Here is a 22,411-nt window from a genome sequence, read left to right as displayed (position 1 = left end):
TCTAAAGCTGTTGAATTCCAGACTATAAAACCAACTAATCTTAATTCTAAAGTTCTTAAATTGCTAATACCAATATAAGAACTAAAACTACTAATTAATGTGAATAAAACAAGTAAGCTATTTTAAAACTAAGAACTGAAATAGAAAAATTAAAAGGTCACTAAAAATGCTGTCATTCTGTGGCCATTTTGCTCCTCCCTCCATCTTTCAAAATGTAGGATCAGATATATGTTTTCCGATGAGAAAACTTTTATTCTGAGGCTTCATTATTATTACCATTTAAACACATCATGAAAAGAACATATGTGGAAATGCTTGATCATTAATTTGGATTTTCTAATAAGAGTTCAATTGTTAGTTGGAAAGCTTATTTTGAGAGCCAATAAACATGGGTTATACATATAGTTTGTGGTTAGTAAACTGCTGGAAAGAAAGCAGGAATTACATGATGTATAGAGACATCCATAGAATGAATGTCTAGGATTGAAAGAGATCTTAGAGATCATCTGGTTTGACCCCCCTGCCAGTTCAAGAGAAAGAGATTTTAGAGATCATCTAGTTTGACCCCCTGCCAGTTCAAAAAGTACATTTTTTCTTCTTTTGCCTTATAGTATCAGACTGTGATTCTGACCTTACCAAAAACAATGACCATGAAAATCTGCATTATTTGCAGATATGTACCTATTTTTGCACGGAAATATAAGTGCTGAGAGAGTGGGACATTTTTGGGCTTCATTAAACTGTGCTAAGGCAAAATGTGATCCTTGTTGAGTGACTTAGTCTGTTAAGTCAGACTTCTCTCACACATAACTTTTGTCCCCTGTTCTAAACATAGGATTTTATTGTTTTATGGTAGGTGGTAAGAGACAAACAGGAGCACCCCCCAAAAAAATCTGCCTTGATATAAATCAGGTTCCAAGATTGTCACAGGACCTGATACAGCAAGAAGAAATAAATATGGATACCTCAACAATAATTAAGCCACGAGTGCCACTCGAAGAGATCTTGAATATAACCCAGTTTACGCCGATAACAGCTTAAACCAAAATTAAACAAAGCGCATGCTAGCTTTGTTTATAGCTAGGGAGCATTTAGCTTTCTAAGTGAATCCAGCCAATCCTACCGAGACTTCTGTAACACGGGGAGAGCCATGATCTGCTTAACTGCTAGGAGAAAAGTTGATTTAAGAAGCTGCCTTCGGTTTCCGCGCCCATGCTAGTAGGAGCCTTGGAGATTGGCGACAGCCGGGCTCGACTGTCCCAACTGTCCCTTTCCTTCTCCACCCCCGTGTTGCGCAAAGTGCTCCTCCCCGCGCCGTCTGTCTTGGCCGGGCAGTTAGCTGTTGGAATAGCTGAGCGTCGACCGTCCTAATGCTGCCATTATTATTTGCCATGGGGAGGGGCATCGAGTATCAGGTTATTTTTTTCGCAATGGACTTGAAAGCGCTTTTCTGGCTGTGCCAAGTTGTTACGAGGCGAAGCGCTCTTTTCCGTTCGTCTCTTCTCCCAGTAGTTATGGGCAGCGGCGCTTAGGGCAGCGACATGGACCAAGACCAGCCTAATTGCCCGCCGGTTAAACTCAACGAGTTGCCGGACGACTCGCCCCTCGTGAGGGCCGCTGTGGCAGCGCTGAGGTGCAGAGCTGTGGAAGAGAACCTAGAGGTCCGCCAGTCTGACCTTTCTGACGCCGGTCTGATCCGCTTTTTGCGGTGTCGAGACTTCGACAGCAACCTGGCCTGGAAGGTAAAGGGACCCCGGTCCCCAGCAGAAGAACAGGAACACGAGCGCTCTCCCTCCCTGCTTCCTCCCCTCCTAGCTCAAGACTGGCGCGCGGGTTTCTTCAGGTAACTTTGCTTCGCTGTCTGGTTCGGACTCTTCCTTCTCGCCGTCGTCGCACAGATCCTTCCATGCTAAAGAGCTGGAAAGGAGACCAGCTTATAAAGATCTTCTAGCTTCCCTGTTTATCCTCGGCTGCCTTTGGGCCAGTGCCTCCACCTACTTCACTAGAGACGCGGTGCCTAAATCAGAAAGGCAAATCCGAGCATTTCTCTTCACTTTCCCCAGACTTCCACCAATTGCAATGTGCTGATTCTTTAAGTTGTTCTATGAAAGAGCTGGTTGAAGCTAAACAAAGGTGGAAAGACAGTGGCAAGGGGACAACAATGGCAAAACACACCTCACCTAACCAGGAGTTAAAGCACAGCCTGGTTTTTTTACTTCATAATGGCTACCCTTCATCTTTTTCAAATTGTTGTTTCCTCTTGAGAGAATATTGAACTGCAAAATCTTGGATGTCCAGAAATCTATTATTGTTGAACCAAAGGTGTTTTTTTCAAGAGGCAACTGGACTTTCTGTTTTTCCTTGAAGACGTTTCGCTTCTCATCCAAGAAGTAGCTTCTTGGATGAGAAGCCAAATGTCTGCAAAGAAAAACCAGAAAGTCCTATTGCCTCTTGAAAACGTACCTTTGGGAAAACCATGACCTGGATGATTGAGACTGTCCATAGACATTATTGTTGAATAGTTGTCATTCTTAATCTTTAGCCCTTGAGTATAGGCCAGGTCATGAGATATTCACTGCAGGGATTCCAGGAATGCTACTTTATTTTGTAGAACACATTAAGAGAATTTTGAAAGCCTTTCAAAAACCTTCACTCCCCCCCCCCTTTTTTTTTTAAGGATAGTATTGGTCAAGTCAGGAACATTCTCTTCCAGAGTCTCTTTTTCATGTTTTCTGCTTTCCCAGTAGTTAGCAACCATTTAACTTCACTTCTTTCTCAATCACCAGAGCTAAAGTCCTCTACACAAGGTTGTGGTGGCTTTTGTATCAGTTGGAAGCTATTCTTCACTTGTGTGGCACTGATTCTTGTTTTTCCAGTTCAGATTTCTTTAAGCATATGTCTGTCTTTGCTTTTTTAAAGCACCACTCATCCAGTAGGATTTAGTTTGTCTTTCTTCTAGCTTTTTTGTGTTGTTAAAGACAGCTATAGTAATAACTTCTGTCACCTTTGTACCTCAGAGCAATAAGGGGCATAGAAAAGACAATAAAAAGCTGAAAGAAGAATTTAAAAATCTGGACGCACAATTAGTCAAGGCACTGAGCAATTTCTCAGATTCCTGAAAGATGCTGAGCAAGAAAACTACAATTATACAAATAGTGACAGGGTTCATGTTTTCATGCAGTGCATGTATGCCACTGTTTTCCTTCTCTGCATGTTTTTATTTCTGCCTCTATAAGCTTTTGTTTTCCTGTCATCTTAATTCAAAGTGAAATGTTTAGTTTGCACAAACCAGACATTGTGCCCAGCTAGATTACCATATTTCAAAGAAATAGAAATAAACCTACACAAATACAAATTCCTATTTTCACAATAGTTGTGGGAAAGCAGATACAAGAAGAGAAGGGGGAATAAAGAAAGACAAATATTCTGTTTCTCAGATGTTTTGATTATTGTTACTACCTAGTTATACAGTTATGATTTAGTATTCTGTCATTTTTCTGTCCTTTTATATGCGTTTGCTCTCATCTTTCATATTCTTACTGCTGTTTGAAAAATAAAGCTTTCTAACAATCAGCTTCAAAAACCTATAACAAAAATGTGTTGGAAATTTCAAACTTCCTCAGAATATTGGAAATTTTAAAATGTGTATGAAGCGGACAATGACGGGAGGAATTTATCATGATTTTTTTTATTGCAGATGTTTCTAATATACAGTTCTGGCCCTATTTGAAAAGGATTCTGTGTCAGATATACAATAGAAGATGCAGTTCAAAATATTTTTATTTACTCCTTTAAAACTTTAGTCCAAACACTATTCAACTTTGCTATCTGAGGTTATTGTCATCATGTGAGCATGCATGTAAATTTAATAAATAATAACCTTGGAATCCATTAACACAGTGATCCCCAACCTTTTGGATGCCAGGGCCTGGTTCCATGGAGGGTAGTTTTTCTATGGACTAAAGGGGGGCATGGTATCACTCACTGCCTGGGTCCCGCACCTGAGCAACTAGGGCTTTACTAGCTTGTGTTGCCTGGTTCCTGACAGGCCACGGCCCGGTGCCAGTTCATGGACCGGGGACTGGGGATCCATGCATTAACAGATAGTATGGAGCTTTGAGCTATTAATTTATGTTCCAACTCACCTTTTGCAAAACCATCCTGTAACTTGCACTCAGATCAGACTGCAACTAATATTGCTACACAGAGCAACATTTATTTATATTGACATTTCAATCCATGCTAAGCACATATTTGATTCCAACCTAACTCATTTCGTTCACTAAAAAATTTATGTGCATTGGCATTTTTATTACTATGCCTGGGACAGGCAATTTGTTGTTACTATTGCATCCAATAGCTTTCCCTGGCCTATTTGTAAAAGTGCAGAGACAGAAAATATATTGCAATCTGTGAAGGTGATATGCAACTGTGCATATTGATTGTCAGTTTTAACAATGACAATATCTTATTTTTATTAAAATCCAGTCCTCACTTGTGTTTCATTCAAATATTCCTGCTGATCTTCCCACACAATTGTCATAATATGAAATATTTCATGTTCATACTGTAGTTAGATAGAATAAGTGTGTGAAATGCTTTAAACCTGACAGCAAAAAGTTGTTGTAATGCATAGTGCTCACGGAGAATCTACCAGGATTACATGATTGCATTACCTACACCTTCTCATGTGAATCTGGAATAATATACATTAAACAATTTAGTGCTTGCCCAAACATGCTTCAAAGAATTGTTTTGCTTTAGAAATCCAAAGTATGCATGCCACTAAGGTAAACTACCTATTTCCAAAATGAAGACTAGATGGCAGTGTTATTAAAGTTTGCTTGATTCCATCATGTCTAACCCATAATGCAAAAAATAACCAATGGCAATATTTGGACAACTTCTTGCTCTTATCTCCTATTTTGATGTTTGTAACCAGTTCGCGCCATTCCATAGACCACTTCCATACTAGCTTCACAGAATAAAATTAATTTGTTCTGATGTATTAAATTTGAATAGCTTTAAGTTAGAATATTAGATTATGGAAATTTCGTGTCTTAATGTGTGTGTGTGTAATACCGGTAATAATCTTCACTTAGTGACCATAGTTGTTACAGACCCCCAAAAAGGTACAACCCAGATTCGAGTTTCTGTTGTCTGCACCCCCCCCCACACACACACACAGTCCTGTGATTGCATTTTGGGCTCTTGGCAATTATATCTGCTAAGTGAGTCTGTGAAATGTCTTACTTGAAAAGTAAGCAAATGTAAAATGCATTTACTAGGAGGTAAAGCCAAATAAGTCCATGGTGAATAAGCATTCATACAGCATAGACAGGCATAGGCATAGACAAGAAAGTACCTGAAACTTTCCATAAATCAGGATTGTAGCATTAGAATTAGGGCAATGGACTAGGTCGTAAATAATTATTTGAAAGAGCCTTGGTGGCTCAGAAGACTAAAGTGCTGTTAAATAGCACCAACTGCCTACAATTACTGCAAGTTCAAATCTCACCAGGCTCAAGGTTGACTCAGCCTTCCATCCTTTCGAGGTAGGTAAAATGAGGACCCAGTTTGTGGGGCAATAAGCTGACTTTGTATAAAAAAGAACACCGCTTTGGGGGGGGGAAGCCCTACTAAGCAGGTATATACAAAAGTATGAAGGCTATTGCTTAACGCATTGTAAGCCGCTCTGAGTCTCTGGAGAAGGGCAGCATATAAATCGAACCAATAAATAAATAAACTGCAAAAATCTAAATGAACACTAGTGGCCATTTGGATTGTTACACACCAGCTATGATAGCTTTCACATAGAAACACAATCTTTCTTCTCTCTTTTTCCTCTCTCTCTCTCTTTTTTCCATCCCCTCCCCCCTCTCTCTCTTACAAGTAGTCCTTGGGTTACAACCGTAATGGAGACTACCCAGCATGGTCGTAACTTATGACAGTTGTAAAGTGAATTTTCTACAATGGTTTTTAAGTAAGCACCATAGTTGTAAAGCAAACTAATAGTTGACTATGGACATGGTGAATTACTGAAAATCAGAAGTAAATGCAGACTTTGTAAAACTGTCCTAAAATGTGGTTACATGACTACAGGATCCTGCAAATGGCTGTAAATTCAGCCTGGTTGTGGAGTGCCTGAAATGCAGTCATGTGACCGCAGGGAGGGATCACCATTGGAACTTAGAATCTAGGTGGTAAGTACCCCCAAGTCGGTCCATTGGAACTTTGAACAGACATTAAGTGATTGGTCGTAAATTAAAGACTATCTGTATAAACAACTTTGAAGTTTGGTGTTGAAGGAGACTCCTGATAATACTGTGAATAGCCAAGGAAGCAAACACATGGATTATTAAACAAGTCAACCCAGAGTTTTCATTGGAAGCATAAAAGAAGAGGCTCAAATTATCCTGCTTCTGACATACTACACAAAGAACCAGTTCTCTGGAGTAGGCTGTAATTCTGGGAAAGGTAGAAGGAAGGAAGGTGAGTGTGATAAGCAGCAAGGTGATCTCACAATCACAATGGGCACACTGTTAAAAAACCTGAAAGATCAGGTAGGGCAACAGTCCCCAAACTACGTATATGGCTAGGTGGCCTGGCGGAAAGGGAGGGAGAGGGGAACTAGTCTGCTGGTCGTGCAAGTTGAGCTGTGTGTGCAGGTGCAGGCACACCGGTCTATTGGTCACACAAGTCAAGCTGTACATTTGCAGCAGCCTGCCACTCATACAAGTCAAGCTGTACACACATATGTGTATGCTGGCCAGCCATTTGTGCAACCCAGTTCTGTATGGGCCACGGCCCACAGGTTGGGGACCCCTAAAATAGGGCACATCTTCATGAAGAAACGCTATCTGGATGGTCTCTAAGAGTTGAGCCCAACTTTACAGAGTATCATCATCAAAATCAATCAATGGCTTATTCCTACTTTTCCCTATCCGGGTTCCTTTTCCCCTTTTCTTATTTCCATTCAGCTTTACCTTTCTCTTCCCAGTGCAACTACTTGTTCCTCTTTCTTGTTTTGTTTTCCACTTTTCCCCCTGATGGAAATGGAGAGCAGAATGCATGTGTGAGGTTATATTGCTTAGGTGCGGGAGGGTTTTTTGTTTTTTTTTTTAATTTGATTTATATGCCGCCCTTCTCCGGAGACTCAAGGCGGCTTACAATGTGTTAAGCAATAGCCTTCATACTTTTGTATATTTATACAAAGTCAGCTTATTGCCCCCACAAACTGGGTCCTCGTTTTATGGTTGTGAGAGAGACAATGGTTGAAATATGCAAATGGAGATCAAGCTATCCAGAGCCTGGATAGCTCTGCAGACTAAGCACTGTAATTTAACACCAGCTGTCTGCAATTAAAGTAAGTTCGAATCTTGCCAGGCTCAAGGTTGACTCAGTCTGTTAAATCGTGGGCGATTGAGGAAAGGACTCGACACAATCTAACTGGAAACACTTTATTTAACTCCAGAACAGAAATGGCAACTCTAGCCCCGGCAGCCCTTTATATAGTCTGGAGCTGTCCGCGACTTCAGCCACTGACGTGCCTCTAAATTTCCCGCTCTCAGGACTAACTCCTGATTGGCTTATTTAAACTGTCACTTGATATTCAACACTCCTCCCCCCTAGTTCAGCATCCGCCGGTCCGGTGTCTCCTAGGCTACGTATGCGCGTAAGTAGGCGGGTCGCTTGGAGGCTCGACTGGACCTGCGCAGTTCAGTCGTCCCAATGTCTTTGGAGTGAGAGGTTGAGGTCTGCTGCTCTCTCTGTGTGGGCTCCGGAACTCTCTCGAACTCGGTTTCCGGCCTGGATTCGCCTCTATCTCCCGCTTCACTCAGCTGTCCTCTCCGGTTCCCTTCTGCGCTCGTCTCCTCCGGGGTCTCAGGTACATGCTCGCTGTTGTCTTCTTCCGGGTTGGTGTTTGGTGTCCCCAGTCCTGGCGTTTGTGGGCTGGCCCGCTCTGCTGCTACTCGTTTGTCTTTTCCTTCCCCCTGGCTGTTGTATTGGGGTTCACTCTCGGCCCTCATCAATCTTCCCCTGATCTGGTCGATGTGCCTTTTCCAATGCTGGCTGTCTTTTGTTTGGACCCGGTAGGACAGAGGTCCCGTCACCTGGGTTATCGTTGCTGGCACCCAGAGTGGGTTTCCGCTCAGGTTTTTTGAGTATATGCTGTCCCCAGGCTGGAACTCTCGGATTCTGCTCGTGGAATCGGTTGGCTTCTCCGTGCTGTACTGCGGGTGCAGCTTGTCCAGAGGGGATCTCAATTTACGGCCCATTAATAATTCTGCTGGGCTTCGGTGGGTTGTGCACTTGGCGTAATGTGCTGGATGGCCATTAGTTTATCCAGTTTGGCCTGAATGTCCCCTGGGCCCAGTCTCGTCAGCGTCTCCTTCGTAGATCTCACCATCCGTTCCGCAAGACCATTCGTCGATGGTTTTTTCGGGGCGGATAACGCGTGCCTTATTCCTTGGTCAGAGAGGAACATCTCAAACGCGTTTGACGTAAATGGTGGCCCGTTATCGGAAACTATGAGATCGGGGATTCTGTGTGTGGCAAATAAACGTCTCAAAACTTTAATCACTGCATCTGCCATGGTCGTCGTCATGAGCACTACTTCGAGCCACTTCGAATACGTGTCCACGATGACTAGGAACGTATTCCCTTTGCATGGCCCTGCGAAATTGATATGTAATCTGGCCCATGGTGTTCCCGGGTTCTCCCAATCGTGGACGGGGGCTGAGTTTGGAGCTGCCCTAGACTCTTGGCAGTTCGTGCAGGAGGACACCCACGTTTCAATTTCTTTGTCCATTCCTGGCCACCACACGTAGCTCCTGGCCAGGGCTTTCATCCTTACGATCCCCGGGGAGTAATTTGAGTATGTGTTGTCTTAATGTGTTTGGAACAACGACTCTATCTCCCCACAACACGCACCCCCTTAGTACTGACAGTTCATTTTGCCTCCGTCTGTATGGTAGGAATTCTGGGCTTATATCCTTTTCTTCCGGCCACCCCTTCCAAATCCAATTTAAAACTCGCGCCAATATTTTGTCCTTCGAGGTGGCCCTTGCGATGTCGGCTGCAGATATTCAGGCTTCCTCCATCATCTCTATTAGCAGCGTGGTCATCGCTGGCACTGGATCCTCCCCCGTTTCTGGAAGTGGGCACCTACTGAGGGCGTCTGCATGGTCGATTGATTTCCCAGGGTGATGGAGCAGTGTGTAATTGTAGGCCGCTAGGAATTCCACCCATCTAAGCATTCTGGGCAACAAAACGGGGGGTGTTGGTTTGTCCCCGCTATGATGCCTAACAGCGGCTTGTGGTCGGTTATTAGCTTGAAGCTCCGACTGTAGAGATACTCATGGAACCTTTTTATTCCGGCTACTGCGGCTAGCGCTTCTTTGTCCAATTGGCTATAGTTCCATTCGGGTTTTGACAGAGTTCGGCAGAAAAACGCGATGGGGGCTTCTGTTCCGTTTGGCATTTTGTGGCTCAATACAGGTCCGATGCCGAAAGGGGATGCATCGCATGTTAGTCTTATTGGTAATGTCCCACTGTATTGCACCAAAATTCTGTCCAAAGTTAAGAGGTTTTTTATGTCTTTGAACGCTTTCCTTTCTTGCTCTCCCCATCTCCATTCCGCCTTTCTGTCCAGCAGCCGGTGAAGTGGTTCAGCAGTGGTGGCTTTCTGCGGCAGGAAGATATAAAAATTAAGCAACCCCAAAAATGCCTGCAGTTCGGTTTTATTTTTTGGGGTGGGTGCTTCTTTGATCGTTCTCAGCTTTCCCGGGGTGGGTCTAATCCCCAACTCGTCTATCAAGTATCCCAGAAACTCGACCTGGGTCTCCGCTAGCTGGCACTTGTCCCTTTTAACTTTGAGCCCCACTTTCTGGAACCTTGTCAACACCTCCCTCAGTCGCTGCTCCAGTTGGGTCGTGTCCCTTGCTGATATCAGGACATCATCGAAGTAAGGGACGACCCTGTTGATTCCTTGTAGGAGCCGTTCCATTAGACTTTGGAATAGCCCGGGTGCTACGCTCACCCCGAATTGCAGTCTCTTACATTTGAATGCCCCCCTGTGCGTAACAATAGTTTGTGCTTCTGCGGTGGCTTCATCTACGGACAGGTGTTGGTACGCTTGTGCTAGGTCCAATTTTGCAAAGATTCTTCCCCTCCCCAGGGAATGCAAGAGGTGTTGTACTACTGGCACTGGGTATGCGCTTTGTTGGAGCGCCTTATTCAATGTACTTTTATAGTCTCCGCACAAGCGTACTGACCCATCAGGCTTAATGGGTGTCACGATGGGGGTTTCCCATTTCGTGTGGTCTATTGGCTCTAAGACTCCCTGCATGACCAGCTTATCTATTTGTTCATCTATTTTTGGTCGTAGCGCAAAGGGGACCCTCCGGGGTTTGATTCGGATTGGGGCTACCTAGGGGTCTAAATTGAACGTGATTGGGGACCCTTTGTACTTGCCTAGCTTGCTGTTAAACACTTCCACGAACTCCCTCATCAGGTCTTCCTCCCAGGTGTCATTTTCGATGTGATCGATGCCGGTGATGGCTAGTCCCAGTAGCTCGAACCAGTCCATGCCCAGCAGGCTGGGTCTGTCTCTGTCCACTATCGTGAGGGGTAGCGTGGCTTTGAATGTCTTGTAGGTGACATTGAACTTGCCGATGCCTACCACAGGAATTCGGTTCCCTTGGTAGTCGATGAGCATGAGGCGCTGTCGTTTGAGGTCGCAGGCTGTGATGTGTGGCAGCAGCTTCTTGATCATCGTCCAGGACACCATCGATAGGCTGGATCCTGAGTCCACCTCCATCTTGCAGGGTCTCCCCTCGATCAAGACTGTCGCCGCCATCTTGTTCGCTCTCCCCGCGCTGGCGTGGCCGATCACAATGGTCTGATGGGTCTCACCTCGATCTGCCCGGTGGTCATCGTTTCTTTGTCCTCACCCAAACGGTTGTCTCTTCCCACTGGTCTGGAACTTTCTGCTGTTCGTTGGTGAACGGGGGGGTCTGGTCCTTCTGGAGACTGGCTGGGATGCCCTGCAAACCCTCGCTATGTGCCCTTTCTTCTTGCATTTTTGGCAAATAGCGTCCCGGAATCTGCATTCGGCTCTGGGGTGGTTTCCTTCGCATCCCGAGCACCAGGCCTCTCTCTTCCCCTGTTGTCTCTCCTTACGATCGGCCCGAAGGTGATGGACTTCATCCTCCTCGTCCTCCTCCTCTGAGTCCGATTCCGCTCTTTCGTAGTGCACGGCCGCCGCCTTCTTTACTGGCGGTCCGCTTTTCATCTTCTTCATAGCTGCCGCCAATTTCTGGGATGCCTCGGTTGCAGATGCTTCTTCCAAGGCCTCCTTGAATGTGATTTGAGGCCGGGCCAGCAACCTACTCTGTAACGTGAGATCTCTCAGTCCCAGCACTAGACGGTCCCTCATGGCCTCTTCCAGGTTTAGGAAATCGCATGCAGTGGCTATTTCTCGCAAGGTCGCCACGAACGCACTGATCGACTCTCCCTCTCTTTGGTCCCTCCGGTAAAACTCATGCTTCTTACCAGAGATGATGCCTGTGGTGCGTAGTGTGCCTTGAGTATCTCCTGCAGCGTTGTCCAGGTCATCGTCTTTAGTTCGGCTGGGGCAGCGAGTGCCTTTGCCATTTTAAACACTGCCGGGCCACAATGGGTGAGAAAAAGGGCCCTCTTCCTCTGCTCTGACAAACTCAACAGGTTGTTTGCCTCCATGAACATATAGAATCGCTCCATGTATGCTTCCCAATCTTCCCCGGTTGGGTTGAATGGAGCGGGTGGTGTGATTGCAGACATCATGGTAGCCGATGATCTGACTGGTATGGTACGGTGGATCGGATGGATGGCTGATGATTGCTTGGAGATTGATGTGCCGTCCTGTTCCTTCAGATCCCACCTTCGTCGCCAATGTTAAATCGTGGGCGATTGAGGAAAGGACTCGACACAATGTAACTGGAAACACTTTATTTAACTCCGGAACAGCAATGGCAACTCTAGCCCAGGCAGCCCTTTATATAGTCTGGAGCTGTCCGCGACTTCAGCCACTGACGTGCCTCTAAATTTCCCGCTCTCAGGACTAACTCCTGATTGGCTTATTTAAACTGTCACTTGATATTCAACATAGCCTTCCATCCTTTCTAAGGTAGGTAAATTGAGGACCCAGTTTGTGGGGCAATAAGCTGACTTTGTATAAAATATACAAAAGTATGAAGGCCATTGCTTAATGCACTGTAAGCTGCCCTGAGTCTCTGGAGAAGGGCAGTATATAAATCAAATTTAAAAAAAAATTAATTTTGATACATAAAATATATTTATAATGAGGCAGAATTGCTAATATTAATTCCAGTTAGGTTGACAACCTAGGGAAGCTAAGCATTTCCCACTTTGCTTTCCTTTGTTTATAATTCTTTTGTTCTTAAATTCAGGATAATCTGTCATTTGAGTAAACATGTAGGTGTATAGATTATAAAATTCCCCCATTGTTCTGACCTAGGCTTCCCAAGAGCATGAAGCAGACTCCTTGTCTCGACAAAAAAACCCTTTTTATTAAGTTACTGTAAATTCTTCTCATTCACATCCAGCAAAGTCTTTCAAGGGAGAATTTACAGTCACAGACCTTATCTGGCTTGGAGAGCTGCCAGGCCAACATCTTCAAAACTTGGCAAGGAGTCACGAACCAATTAAGCGAAATAATTGTCTCTTGCAAACCGCACTCCCCTTTCGCTCCTCTTTTATTCCCTCTGGGAGGGGCCATTCATCGTCCACCTGTGACTTACTCCCAAGTTGAACCTTGTTCTTTAGCTGTTCCCTTCATCTGGCAACTCTGCGCATGCGCACACTGGGAACAGGCTCCAGCTGTTTGTCTGCCTCACTGATGTCTGACTCCAAAGGCAGCTGATAACTGGCATACGACCCTGGCCCCTCTCTGCTTCCGACGCAGAGCCCTCAACAGAGCCTTTCCCAGACTCCAGGACTGGCCCATGTTCCTCCCCAACCTCCTCACTGTCCGAATCTGCTGCCAGCTCTGCTGGCTGCTGGCAGGCCACAACACCCATCACTGCAGTTGTACATAGGTTTTTCTGAGGGTTCTGTTTCTACTGAATTCCCTCTTGAATTCAAAGACAAAAACTCACAGGAAAGTGTTATAAGTCTAAGCTTGTAACATCCAGATTTTAGTAGGCAATATCATGCTATTATTATACATGAAATTATATATGTATGAAATTATACTACTATGTTATCTCATTTCCATCTCTGTTTATTATTTCTGTTCTTAGGTTTTCAAAAACTACCACAAATGGAGAAAGGAATGCCCAGAAATAACTGCAAATCTACATCCACCCTCTGTTCTTAGCTTGTTGCAAACAGGCTACAGTGGAATTTTGAAAGAGAGGGATCCAAGTGGTTCTAGAGTTGTCATTTATAGAATTGGCAAGTAACTTTTATGTTGATAATCCTATCTAGCTTTTAACACCAAAGTGAAAGATGATGAAGGGGAAGAACGCACATACAGGGATAGTGGCTAAATTGCCCTAAGACCTTAGGATCAGGACCAACAGCCACGGCCGCCTCTATTGCACTTTCCACTGTTTGCCCTTTGCTCAGTGAAATTGCTGATTCTGGGATTGATGGGAAGAGATCTGTAGTTCAGATTTCTCTTGGCTAGTTAAGAAGGGTAGAAGAATGGCTGCAAAAAGAAGCTAAATTTGACCAGCTGGAGAAGTAAAGGATGAGCAGCTGCACTGGACCATATTTGATAACTTGCTTTCCAGTTTGTGTGTTTGTTTGTTTGTGTGTGTGTGTGTGTGCATGCACACAAGTAAACTGGAGGGCTTTTTTCTACTCTCTTTGCTTTTTTCTTAGGGAACAATTGACCTCATTCGACTCAATTGACAGTTGACTCTGTTTTAGTCTTTTTATATATATATAACTTCACAAACTTATCTTATTGTTATGGGTCTGTTTATAATCTGTTTCTCTGTAATTTTCAGTAAAGCTTTTTAAAATTTAAATATTCATCTATTTTCTCCAGGGAAATTTCTTTTCCTTTATATAAATTGGAATTTTATTGAAATACTTTTTGCATAGTCACATTATCTGTTATTATAGTATCACTCTTTTGTAATTTCAGTATCTTTTTTTTTCATCATTTCCCTGTTTTATTTGAAAACTCATTCTTTGGTTTGCATAATTTATTTTTATTTCCATTTCTCTTAATGATAACATAGATAATTGTTGCTGTAGAAGTTTAATCAGTTGAGAAATAATTATCTTCTTTGGAAACTTCTTTAATTTCTCTTCTTTTTTTTAATCTCACCCAAAATAGTTTGTGTTTTCTATTGCCTTTTCCTTTTGAGTTCATTATTATGGCATATAAAGCAATAGCAAAAGCAATAGCAATAGCAATAGCACTTAGACTCTTTAGAACACTTTACAGACCTCTCTAAGCAGTTTACAGAGTCAGCCTATTGCTCCCAACAATCTGGGTCCTCATTTTATCGACCTTGGAAGGATGGAAGGCTGAGTCAACTTTGAGCTGGTGAAACTCAAACTGCCAAATTGTGGGCAGACGGTAGTCAGCAGAAGTAGCATTCAGTACTGCACTCTTAACCATGACGCTACCACATCTGTCATAAACTCTTTGCCTGTATATTAAATGAATCTTACATCTGTACCTTTATTAAGATTATTTTCAAACAGCTTGAAAAGGAGGTCTCAAGGCAAATGCTGCACTGAGATCAGCAGTAATATTTGGCCAACATTCAGTGAGATAATTTACAGATAATTTTTGTGAGCTGTTGATTATTAAGGTATGAGAAAAAAAATGAGATAAACATAGCCATAAAACAATAATCAGATTAAAAACTAGGGAGTGAAGAAAGAGAATCTGTTTGAACAGGCAACTTGGAAGACTTGGGGGCAAAATGTAGATTATAAAAAACAGAGACTATGCTTTTAATGAGGTTGAATTAAATATTTAGGTGCACATCTGCTCAGACTTCACTCTCTCTCACTGATATGTTACATGTTCCAAGAAATTTAAATATAATCTGATTAGAATTAAGCAGTTTTTAATTCTCTTGAAAATACAAGAAAATATAAGCAGTTCAGAGAGCATTTCTATGTTTGATAGCTGTCAAAAGAAGATTAGATGCATTGCTAAAGTAGGATTTCACAGGTAAAGAAAGTCTGTTGGGATTGTAGCTTTTAACCTGTGTTATCCAAGCCCTACTATTCCAGCAATAGGAAAATAAGAAAAACAAAGATCTGTTAGACCGCTTTTTAAGAAAACCCGCTCTTTCCCCTATCAAGAACTGACAGATTTGGAGTTGATGGAGAATAATCCAGTATCTCATTTCCTTGTCTCATCCATTCATCCTTAATCTTTGAAATCAATGATGTAGACATTTGTAGTAATTACTACATGATGTAGTAATGCTTATCACTCTCTTATCTTTATTTGTTGTAACTGTTTTCTTAGCAAGAATAATTATGATAGACTTTGTGAAGCAGCCTATAAGGTAAGGTTGTATTTAAATTGTGACTCTTAATTTGACATTTTCACAGTATAGATACTGTGTTTCTTATTTGTGTTTATATATTAGCTTTCATAATATTGATTGTACATTGCTTGTTACTAGAAAAGTCATATCAATTGAAAAAAAATAATTTATATTATGAATGCTATTAAAGCTACCTAGTGCCTGGAATAGTTCATGATGCACAAGTTTTGGAAAACATAAGTAAACTTTTTAATGTTGCCTATTATTGTTGCCCAATCCAGGATTTTATTTAAGAAAAAAAATCACTTTGTGCAGAAAAATTGGTTTATTGTTAAATAATTCATATGTCTCTCTCTCTATATATATATATATTGCATTTAGCACAATGGGACCCTAAGATATTTACAGCATATGATCTCTTTCGTGTAAGTGTTATGCTATCTGAGCTTTTGGCAAGAGAGCCAGAAACCCAACGGAATGGAGTCAAGACAATCTTCGATCTCCAAGGATGGAAATTTGCTCATGCATTTCAGATCACTCCAGCAGTGGCCAAGAAAATAGCATTTGTGCTCACAGTAAGCTTTATTCTTATTTATTTCATTGTGGAATATTGTGCTAATTTCCAAGAACTAAAATCAGGTAGGTGAATTGAAGCGGATAAATAACACCTTTTCAGTATAGTTTTATGCTACAATTCAAAATTAAACCCACTTCAAACTGAATAAAGAATATGTCTGCTAGGCTGCCCCCATTTTGGTTTTTGTCTATCTTCTATATAGGCAGTCTGAAGAAGAATGGTGCAAAGATTTGCTTGAATACAAACACAGCTGAGTTCACTCTCTCCAGGTTTGTCCTGTATTATTATAGGCTCTGATAGAGCTTGGTCATCTTGGATTGTCTGACACCGTGACTTGCTTATAAGGCAAAGATGTATACTGTCTTGGGCTTGTAGTCAATAACTTCACATTGTCTCCATAGTTCTCAGTGCACTTCAGTTGACAACTGCTTGAATTAATTTAAACATATCTTTTGGTAGTCCATAATCAAGATCTTAATAATGTGAGAGGTATGTCTGAAATAGATACAATTCTGAAGTCAATTCTCTCACCTTACAATTGAGTATTCAGTAATTGTTCTATAAATACAGTCCATACATACTTCAAAAGACAGGTATGGTTGTAGAAACAATGATGTTTAAAACCTTTTCAAAGAAATTGTTTTCTATATTGAATATATTGACCTTGAAAGATGTTTGAATATTAGTAGCTCAGGTTGTTAATTAGGTTGTTGGTTTGTGCTCCAAGCTTGGCAATTTGGTTGCAAACATTTCGTCACCATTCGAGGAGACATTGTCAGTGCGTTTTGAGTCATTTTGAGTTTAAGTCAAAACATACTGACGATGTCTCCTCGAATGGTGACAAAATGTTTGCAACCAAATTACCAAGTTCAGAACTCAAAACCACAGCCTATATATTTCCTGTTCCATATTTCCATGTACATTGCTTATATAAGTATAAACATTAGAATATCAGAACTCTTATATTTAGAGCCAGTTTGGTGTAGTGATTAAATTCCTCCTTAAACTCAAAACCAGCTGAGTGATCTTGGGCCAGTCACATCCTCTTGACCCTAAGAAGGTACTGGCAAACCATTTCCAAATAAAACCTTGCTAAAAAAAACTGAAGATACTTTTCCAGGTAGTTCCAGGAATCAATACTGACTTGAAGGCACAAAAACAAGCAAACTTACCTCTACTTTGTTTTCTTATTTTTCTCTTTTTGGCAGGATGGTTTCCCACTAAAAACTCGAGGAATCCACTTGATTAGAGAGCCTCTAATTTTTTACCATGTTTTTAATCTAATTAAGCATTTCCTCTCTGAAAAAATCAAAGCACGGGTAAGTGAGCACAAATTCATTTGCTTATTCCCTTATTATCTCAGCACCCAGCACTTTTTTTTCTTTTGAAATAAATACATCCATTCCATTCTGATTCAACAACTCTTTTATTATTCTAATTAACAGGAAACCATATATAAATCCACCATTGTATCAATCCAAAGCAATATGCAAGTTCATAGATAAAGGTGTTATTGCTGAGTATATGTATTCTGCTGAGTAATTTTGAGTGAAATCATTATTTCCTGATGTTAGGAATGTAAAAGATTCTTTTCCTGATGATAGGAATTTTATTTCCTGATGATAGGAATGTAAAATATTCTTATCCCAAATATTACTGGGAGTACTTTTTTTTTTAATCCAAGTAATCTAGTTCATATTTTAGTTGTCATATTTGACAACTAAAGTTGTCATATTGTCATTGCATCTTGTACAACAAAATTAAATGCCATCTTCAGTGTACATTATAACTATAAAAATAAAACACAAACACATCCTTCACATTCTATACAATTAAATTGAAAACCTCATATATTGCATTAATATTGCACTATACAGTAGAATTCAATATAGTTACTGTCCTGGGATAGAAGCTATTTTTCAGCCTATTTGTCCTTATTTTTATTGTCAAATGGTAATAGTTAAAAAAAAAAGGGTGCCCAGGATGAAATGAATCTTTAAGAATGTTTTGAACTTTCTTGACGTAGCGGGAGCTATAAAGCTCTTCCAAAGAGTGGAGAGGGCAACCAATGATCCTCTGGGCAATGACATTAACCTTCTGGAGCACTGTCCTACGTGCCACTTTGCCATTTATTTCTTCCTAGGGAAAAAAAAGTCGAACTCACTTTTGAAAATGTATAAAGTAGCCCAATCTCTTGGCCAGCGTTTCTCAACTTCAGCAACTTGGCCAGCTAAGGATTTCTGGCCACTGAAATCCACACAGCTTAAAGTTGCTGTTGCCTATTTCCTTTGTTTCATAATAAAAATATACTACATACTTGCAACATTATGAACTTTTTTCTGAGAGCCAGATTTTCCTTTGCAGCACTTCCTGGAACAATCATGAAATCATTCAATACCACATAATTACATGAACATTCTTGAAGATGTCTCTTCCATCTCTTATATTTTCAAAATTTTACCCTTAAGTTGACCAACAAATTTATATCTGATATGCATCTGAGAGAATAGAGCATTTACCCTACAAAGTAAAATATATGACATTTATATTTTTGATAATTTCTTTCTGCTAAGTGTTAATTCTGAGCTTTAGCTGTATTGGCTGGCTGTGGAGGAGGTGGATGGGAGAAGTACTTTCAGATGAAAGGCTGAAAGAGGTTTGCTTTCCTACCTTGTCCACTTATCTCAACTCCATATAACTTTATGTATAGATTTCTATTCATTGAATTGTAAACTTGAAAAGGTCTATTTAGACTCTAAGATCCAATCTTCTGGGTCAGTGTGGGAATCCATTTTCATGGTACCTTATTTCTAATTTTCATGTGATTATCTGATTTTATCTGTTATCTAATTGCAGATCCATCTGCATGGGAATAACTTTGCACATGGGCTCCAGAAACATTTTCCAGCCAGCCTTCTCCCAGAAGAATGGAATGGTGAAGCAGGCCCTTTTGAAGAATTTTCTAAAGAGCTTACTGACTTTTTAATTGAATCTACAGACTATCTTCAAAGTATTTCTCTTCTTGAATAACCATTGACATGAAGTAAACTCTATCTGGGACGGAGGAATACTTATTAACCAGAATGGGGTACTGATGAAGCTAATGCTTTAAGTTGCAGGATCCAAAGATCATGGAAAATTTCAGCTGTTTTAAATAGGTATAGGCCCAGAACCCCTATCCCCAAAAGAAACAATTAACTCCATTTAAAAAAAATGCAGGTGCTTTTTGATGCTTTCAGTCATCTGATCACTTAAATATAAAATTACTTACGGATCAATATCAGGTGTTATGATTTGAGAATAAGGTTACTTACAAAATAAAACGAGAAAGTATTTTATGTGAAGGGGAATTGTTTCCTCCCTAGAAAATGTTACACAACTTTTAATTGTACCACCTGCTGAAATTTGGCCTGCCAAAATGTAAATATAGCTTCTGCTAGATCAGAACAAACATTTTCCTAGTAGCTAGCTAGATGCCAAGGAGAAGCTGACAAACATGGTGAAATACTAATAAGCTGTTTCCTGTGTTCGTATCTGGTACTCAGTTTTCCCCCTATTTTTATGTCTTCTGTGAATTAAGTATTTCTTTATTCATTTTGGACTCCTTGTGAGTGATGCTGTATTCAGGCTATTAATATGTGCACATTTCTCTACAGTAAGCCTCTATGTTCAGTGGGTTCTTTCTCAGCAGTATATGTGCCTACCTAGAATTAAATGCTATAATGCTATATTAAATGCTATATATTAAATGTTACCCAATACAAATTTCTTTGGTTGATATAAATCAAAAATTTACCAAACAAATTTACTAATATGTTATATCAAAACAAACACTATCAAGATATAATGTGATAGCCTAGTTCACATAGGGATGGTTTACTTGGTTTATGCTTAGCCACTGTAGCAGTGGTGAAATCCTAACAGTTTGCACTGGTTCGGGCGAATCGGTAGTGATAGAAGCTACCAGTTCAGTGAACCGGTAGGAAAAAAAGCTACCGATTGGTCTGAACCAGTATTTCTGACGATCAGCTGTGCCGCACAATTTATATTTGCTAGAAAGCAGGAAATGCTGCTTACCTTGTTAAGTGTCCTTTTTCTGTGCAAAGCACGTGTTTGGAGTGCACTGTGCATGCACACATGCACGTAGCATGCATTTGGTGCACACTGTGATGCAACATGTATTTGGCGCGCATCACACATGCACGGGTAGCAAACTGGTGGCAAACCGGAGGATTTTACCGCTGCACTATAGTCTAAAACACATACAATATGCTTTGAAACTTTGTGTAAATATACCCATAGCTTTTAAACGGACTTTCTCTCAGGTGAGCTTAGATGTTATTTCATGATGTAAAAAAGGGTTAATCAGCAGCTATGTATCAGTTGGTATAGCAATTACTCCTTTTTACTACTGATTTTTTAAATCTTAGATTTTGTTCATGTAATTTAACTTTACTTGACATAATTCTCAGGAATATAGGTTTGGGAGCTTCAACTGCTGTAAGAAAAAATCATAAAAATAATATTTATATTAGAAAGCCACTAATGTTTCTCTAACAAAGGGCATACTATTATCGTAACTTGGGCACAATATGCATCTGAATCAGATATAGAGGTAGGAAGTAGAAACATTCATTTTTAAAAATACTTTTTCAGACACTATAAAGGAGATATTTAATTAAGTACTCAGTTTGAAATAATGTGAAAGCAATATATGCACATACTCAAGTCTAAACATCCCTATCTGTATTAGATAACCTTTTTAAGGGAAATCAGTTTAAGACTACAGCATTACATACACTGAGAATAATTCTCATTCCAGTTTCCTAAGACTGTTGACCAAGTTTTGTTCTTTCCTTTTGCAAAACAAAGGATGAAAGAGAGAGGGAGAGGGAGAAATGGGCAGGGAAATAAGTATCAGGATCAGTTTGCAAATCTTCTTTTACTGAGGGAATAGACTGAATTATATTTTTCCTCACATTCTATTGACTGCAAAGAAGTTTTTTTCAGTTGCCAGGAAGACTGAAGGATTAAGAAAAGGAAAAGGATTAAGTTTCAGACCCCACCCAACTGGTAGGACTGAAATTTATGGAGACAAGTTCTGATAAGAAATATTTATTAAAGAAAAGATAGGAACTCTAACAATGTCTGCCTTTTGTGAGTAAGTTATATGTATGGCAACAGTATTCAAGCCTTTTTCTGAGCATTTTTCTTTGGGTCCCACCTCCGCCCCCTTCCTTTTGCACAGACAGACTATTTTCCATCTGTGCCTTGTTTTTGCTCAGATTGTTTTTCTCTGACTGTGAGTGCTAATTTCAAAGGCACAAAGTCTTCAGCATAACTACTGCAGAAGCAGAAAAGGGCTTAAGGCATTGGGGTAATATCGATGACAAAAAGGACGAAGTGGCTAAGACGCTGAGCTTGTCGATCAAAAGGTCGGCAGTTCAGCAGTTCGAATCCATAGTGCCTGTTGTGAGCTCCTGTTACTTGTCCCAGCTTCTGCCAACCTAGCAGTTCAAAAGCACGTAAAAAATGCAAGTAGAAAAAATAGGGACCACCTTTGATGGGAAGGTAACAGTGGTGGGTTGCCCAGTTTGGACCGGTTCGCAAGAACCAATAATAAAACCGGCGGGAGGCTCTGCCCGCCACCCCAGATGTCATCATAGGCGATCTGCGCATGTGCGCCTTTGACATTTAGTCATGCCGGTCACATGACCATGGAGACGTCTTCGGACAGCGCTGGCTCTTCAGCTTTGAAATGGAGATGAGCGACCCTAGAGTCGGCTAGCACATATGTGCAAGGGAAACCCTTTACCTTAATATTGATGATAAACTGCCCTGGAGTGCTAGCAAGTCTGTCAAAAAGCAAATCTGCCAGCTTGTGTGGCTACCAGCTGAGAAGTAAAAGAACAACTAATGTAGAAGGATGCCAGAATTGGGTAACTGGACTGCATTTCCAGCGAATCTTCCCAGATAGCCCAAGTTAGAATTCCTTGTATGGCATTGCATCAACAGATGACTTTCATCAATAGCCTACAGAGAGATGCTTGAACAAAATCTCACTCACTTCATCTGCATGATCCAAAATCCTAGTGGGAACAACCAGTATGGAAAACATTGAAAGTAAAAGCAAAGTCATGTACAACAAGGTTTCTCAACCTTGGCCACCTCGAGATATGTAGATTTCAACTTCCATGCTGGCTGGAAAATTCTGGAAATTGAAGTCCATACATGTTTGCCAAGGTGATATTTTCTCTCAGATAAGCATACAAAGTAATTTCTTAACAGATAAAAAAAAATAAAA

At 41.0% G+C, this 22,411-nt stretch overlaps 1 protein-coding gene and 1 long non-coding RNA gene across 2 annotated transcripts in view; one reads left to right on the top strand and one right to left on the bottom strand.

The window, feature by feature from the left end:
* LOC117672841 (uncharacterized) overlaps positions 1-1,381 on the bottom strand; it is a 17,188-nt gene extending 15,807 nt beyond the window's left edge. Inside the window, exon 1 of the long non-coding RNA XR_004593386.2 lies at positions 1,124-1,381. This is a non-coding gene — a long non-coding RNA (uncharacterized LOC117672841). The remainder of the gene's footprint in view (positions 1-1,123) is intronic.
* TTPA (alpha tocopherol transfer protein) lies at positions 1,327-22,411 on the top strand. The gene is made up of 5 exons (XM_034429859.3): positions 1,327-1,742; positions 13,305-13,458; positions 15,912-16,105; positions 17,316-17,426; positions 18,964-22,411. The coding sequence occupies exons 1-5, from the start codon at positions 1,542-1,544 to the stop codon at positions 19,135-19,137; spliced, it is 834 nt and encodes a 277-aa protein (XP_034285750.2). The 5' UTR covers positions 1,327-1,541; the 3' UTR covers positions 19,138-22,411.

Source organism: Pantherophis guttatus, chromosome 3, assembly GCF_059756535.1.
Source record: "Pantherophis guttatus breed Tessera chromosome 3, ASM5975653v1, whole genome shotgun sequence".
Lineage (NCBI taxonomy): Eukaryota > Metazoa > Chordata > Lepidosauria > Squamata > Colubridae > Pantherophis > Pantherophis guttatus.
Note: the sequence above shows the minus strand (reverse complement) of the source record. Positions and strands in the feature narration are given on the sequence as shown.

What these genes read in the sequence shown, in the direction of transcription:
- TTPA (XM_034429859.3), top strand. Translation starts at nt 1,542, where the DNA reads ATGGACCAAGACCAGCCTAATTGCCCGCCGGTTAAACTCAACGAGTTG. An exon ending in ACAGCAACCTGGCCTGGAAG is followed by an intron (nt 1,743 to 13,304) that starts GTAAAGGGACCC and finishes TTCTGTTCTTAG; the next exon opens with GTTTTCAAAAACTACCACAA. An exon ending in AAATAGCATTTGTGCTCACA is followed by an intron (nt 16,106 to 17,315) that starts GTAAGCTTTATT and finishes TCTTTTTGGCAG; the next exon opens with GATGGTTTCCCACTAAAAAC.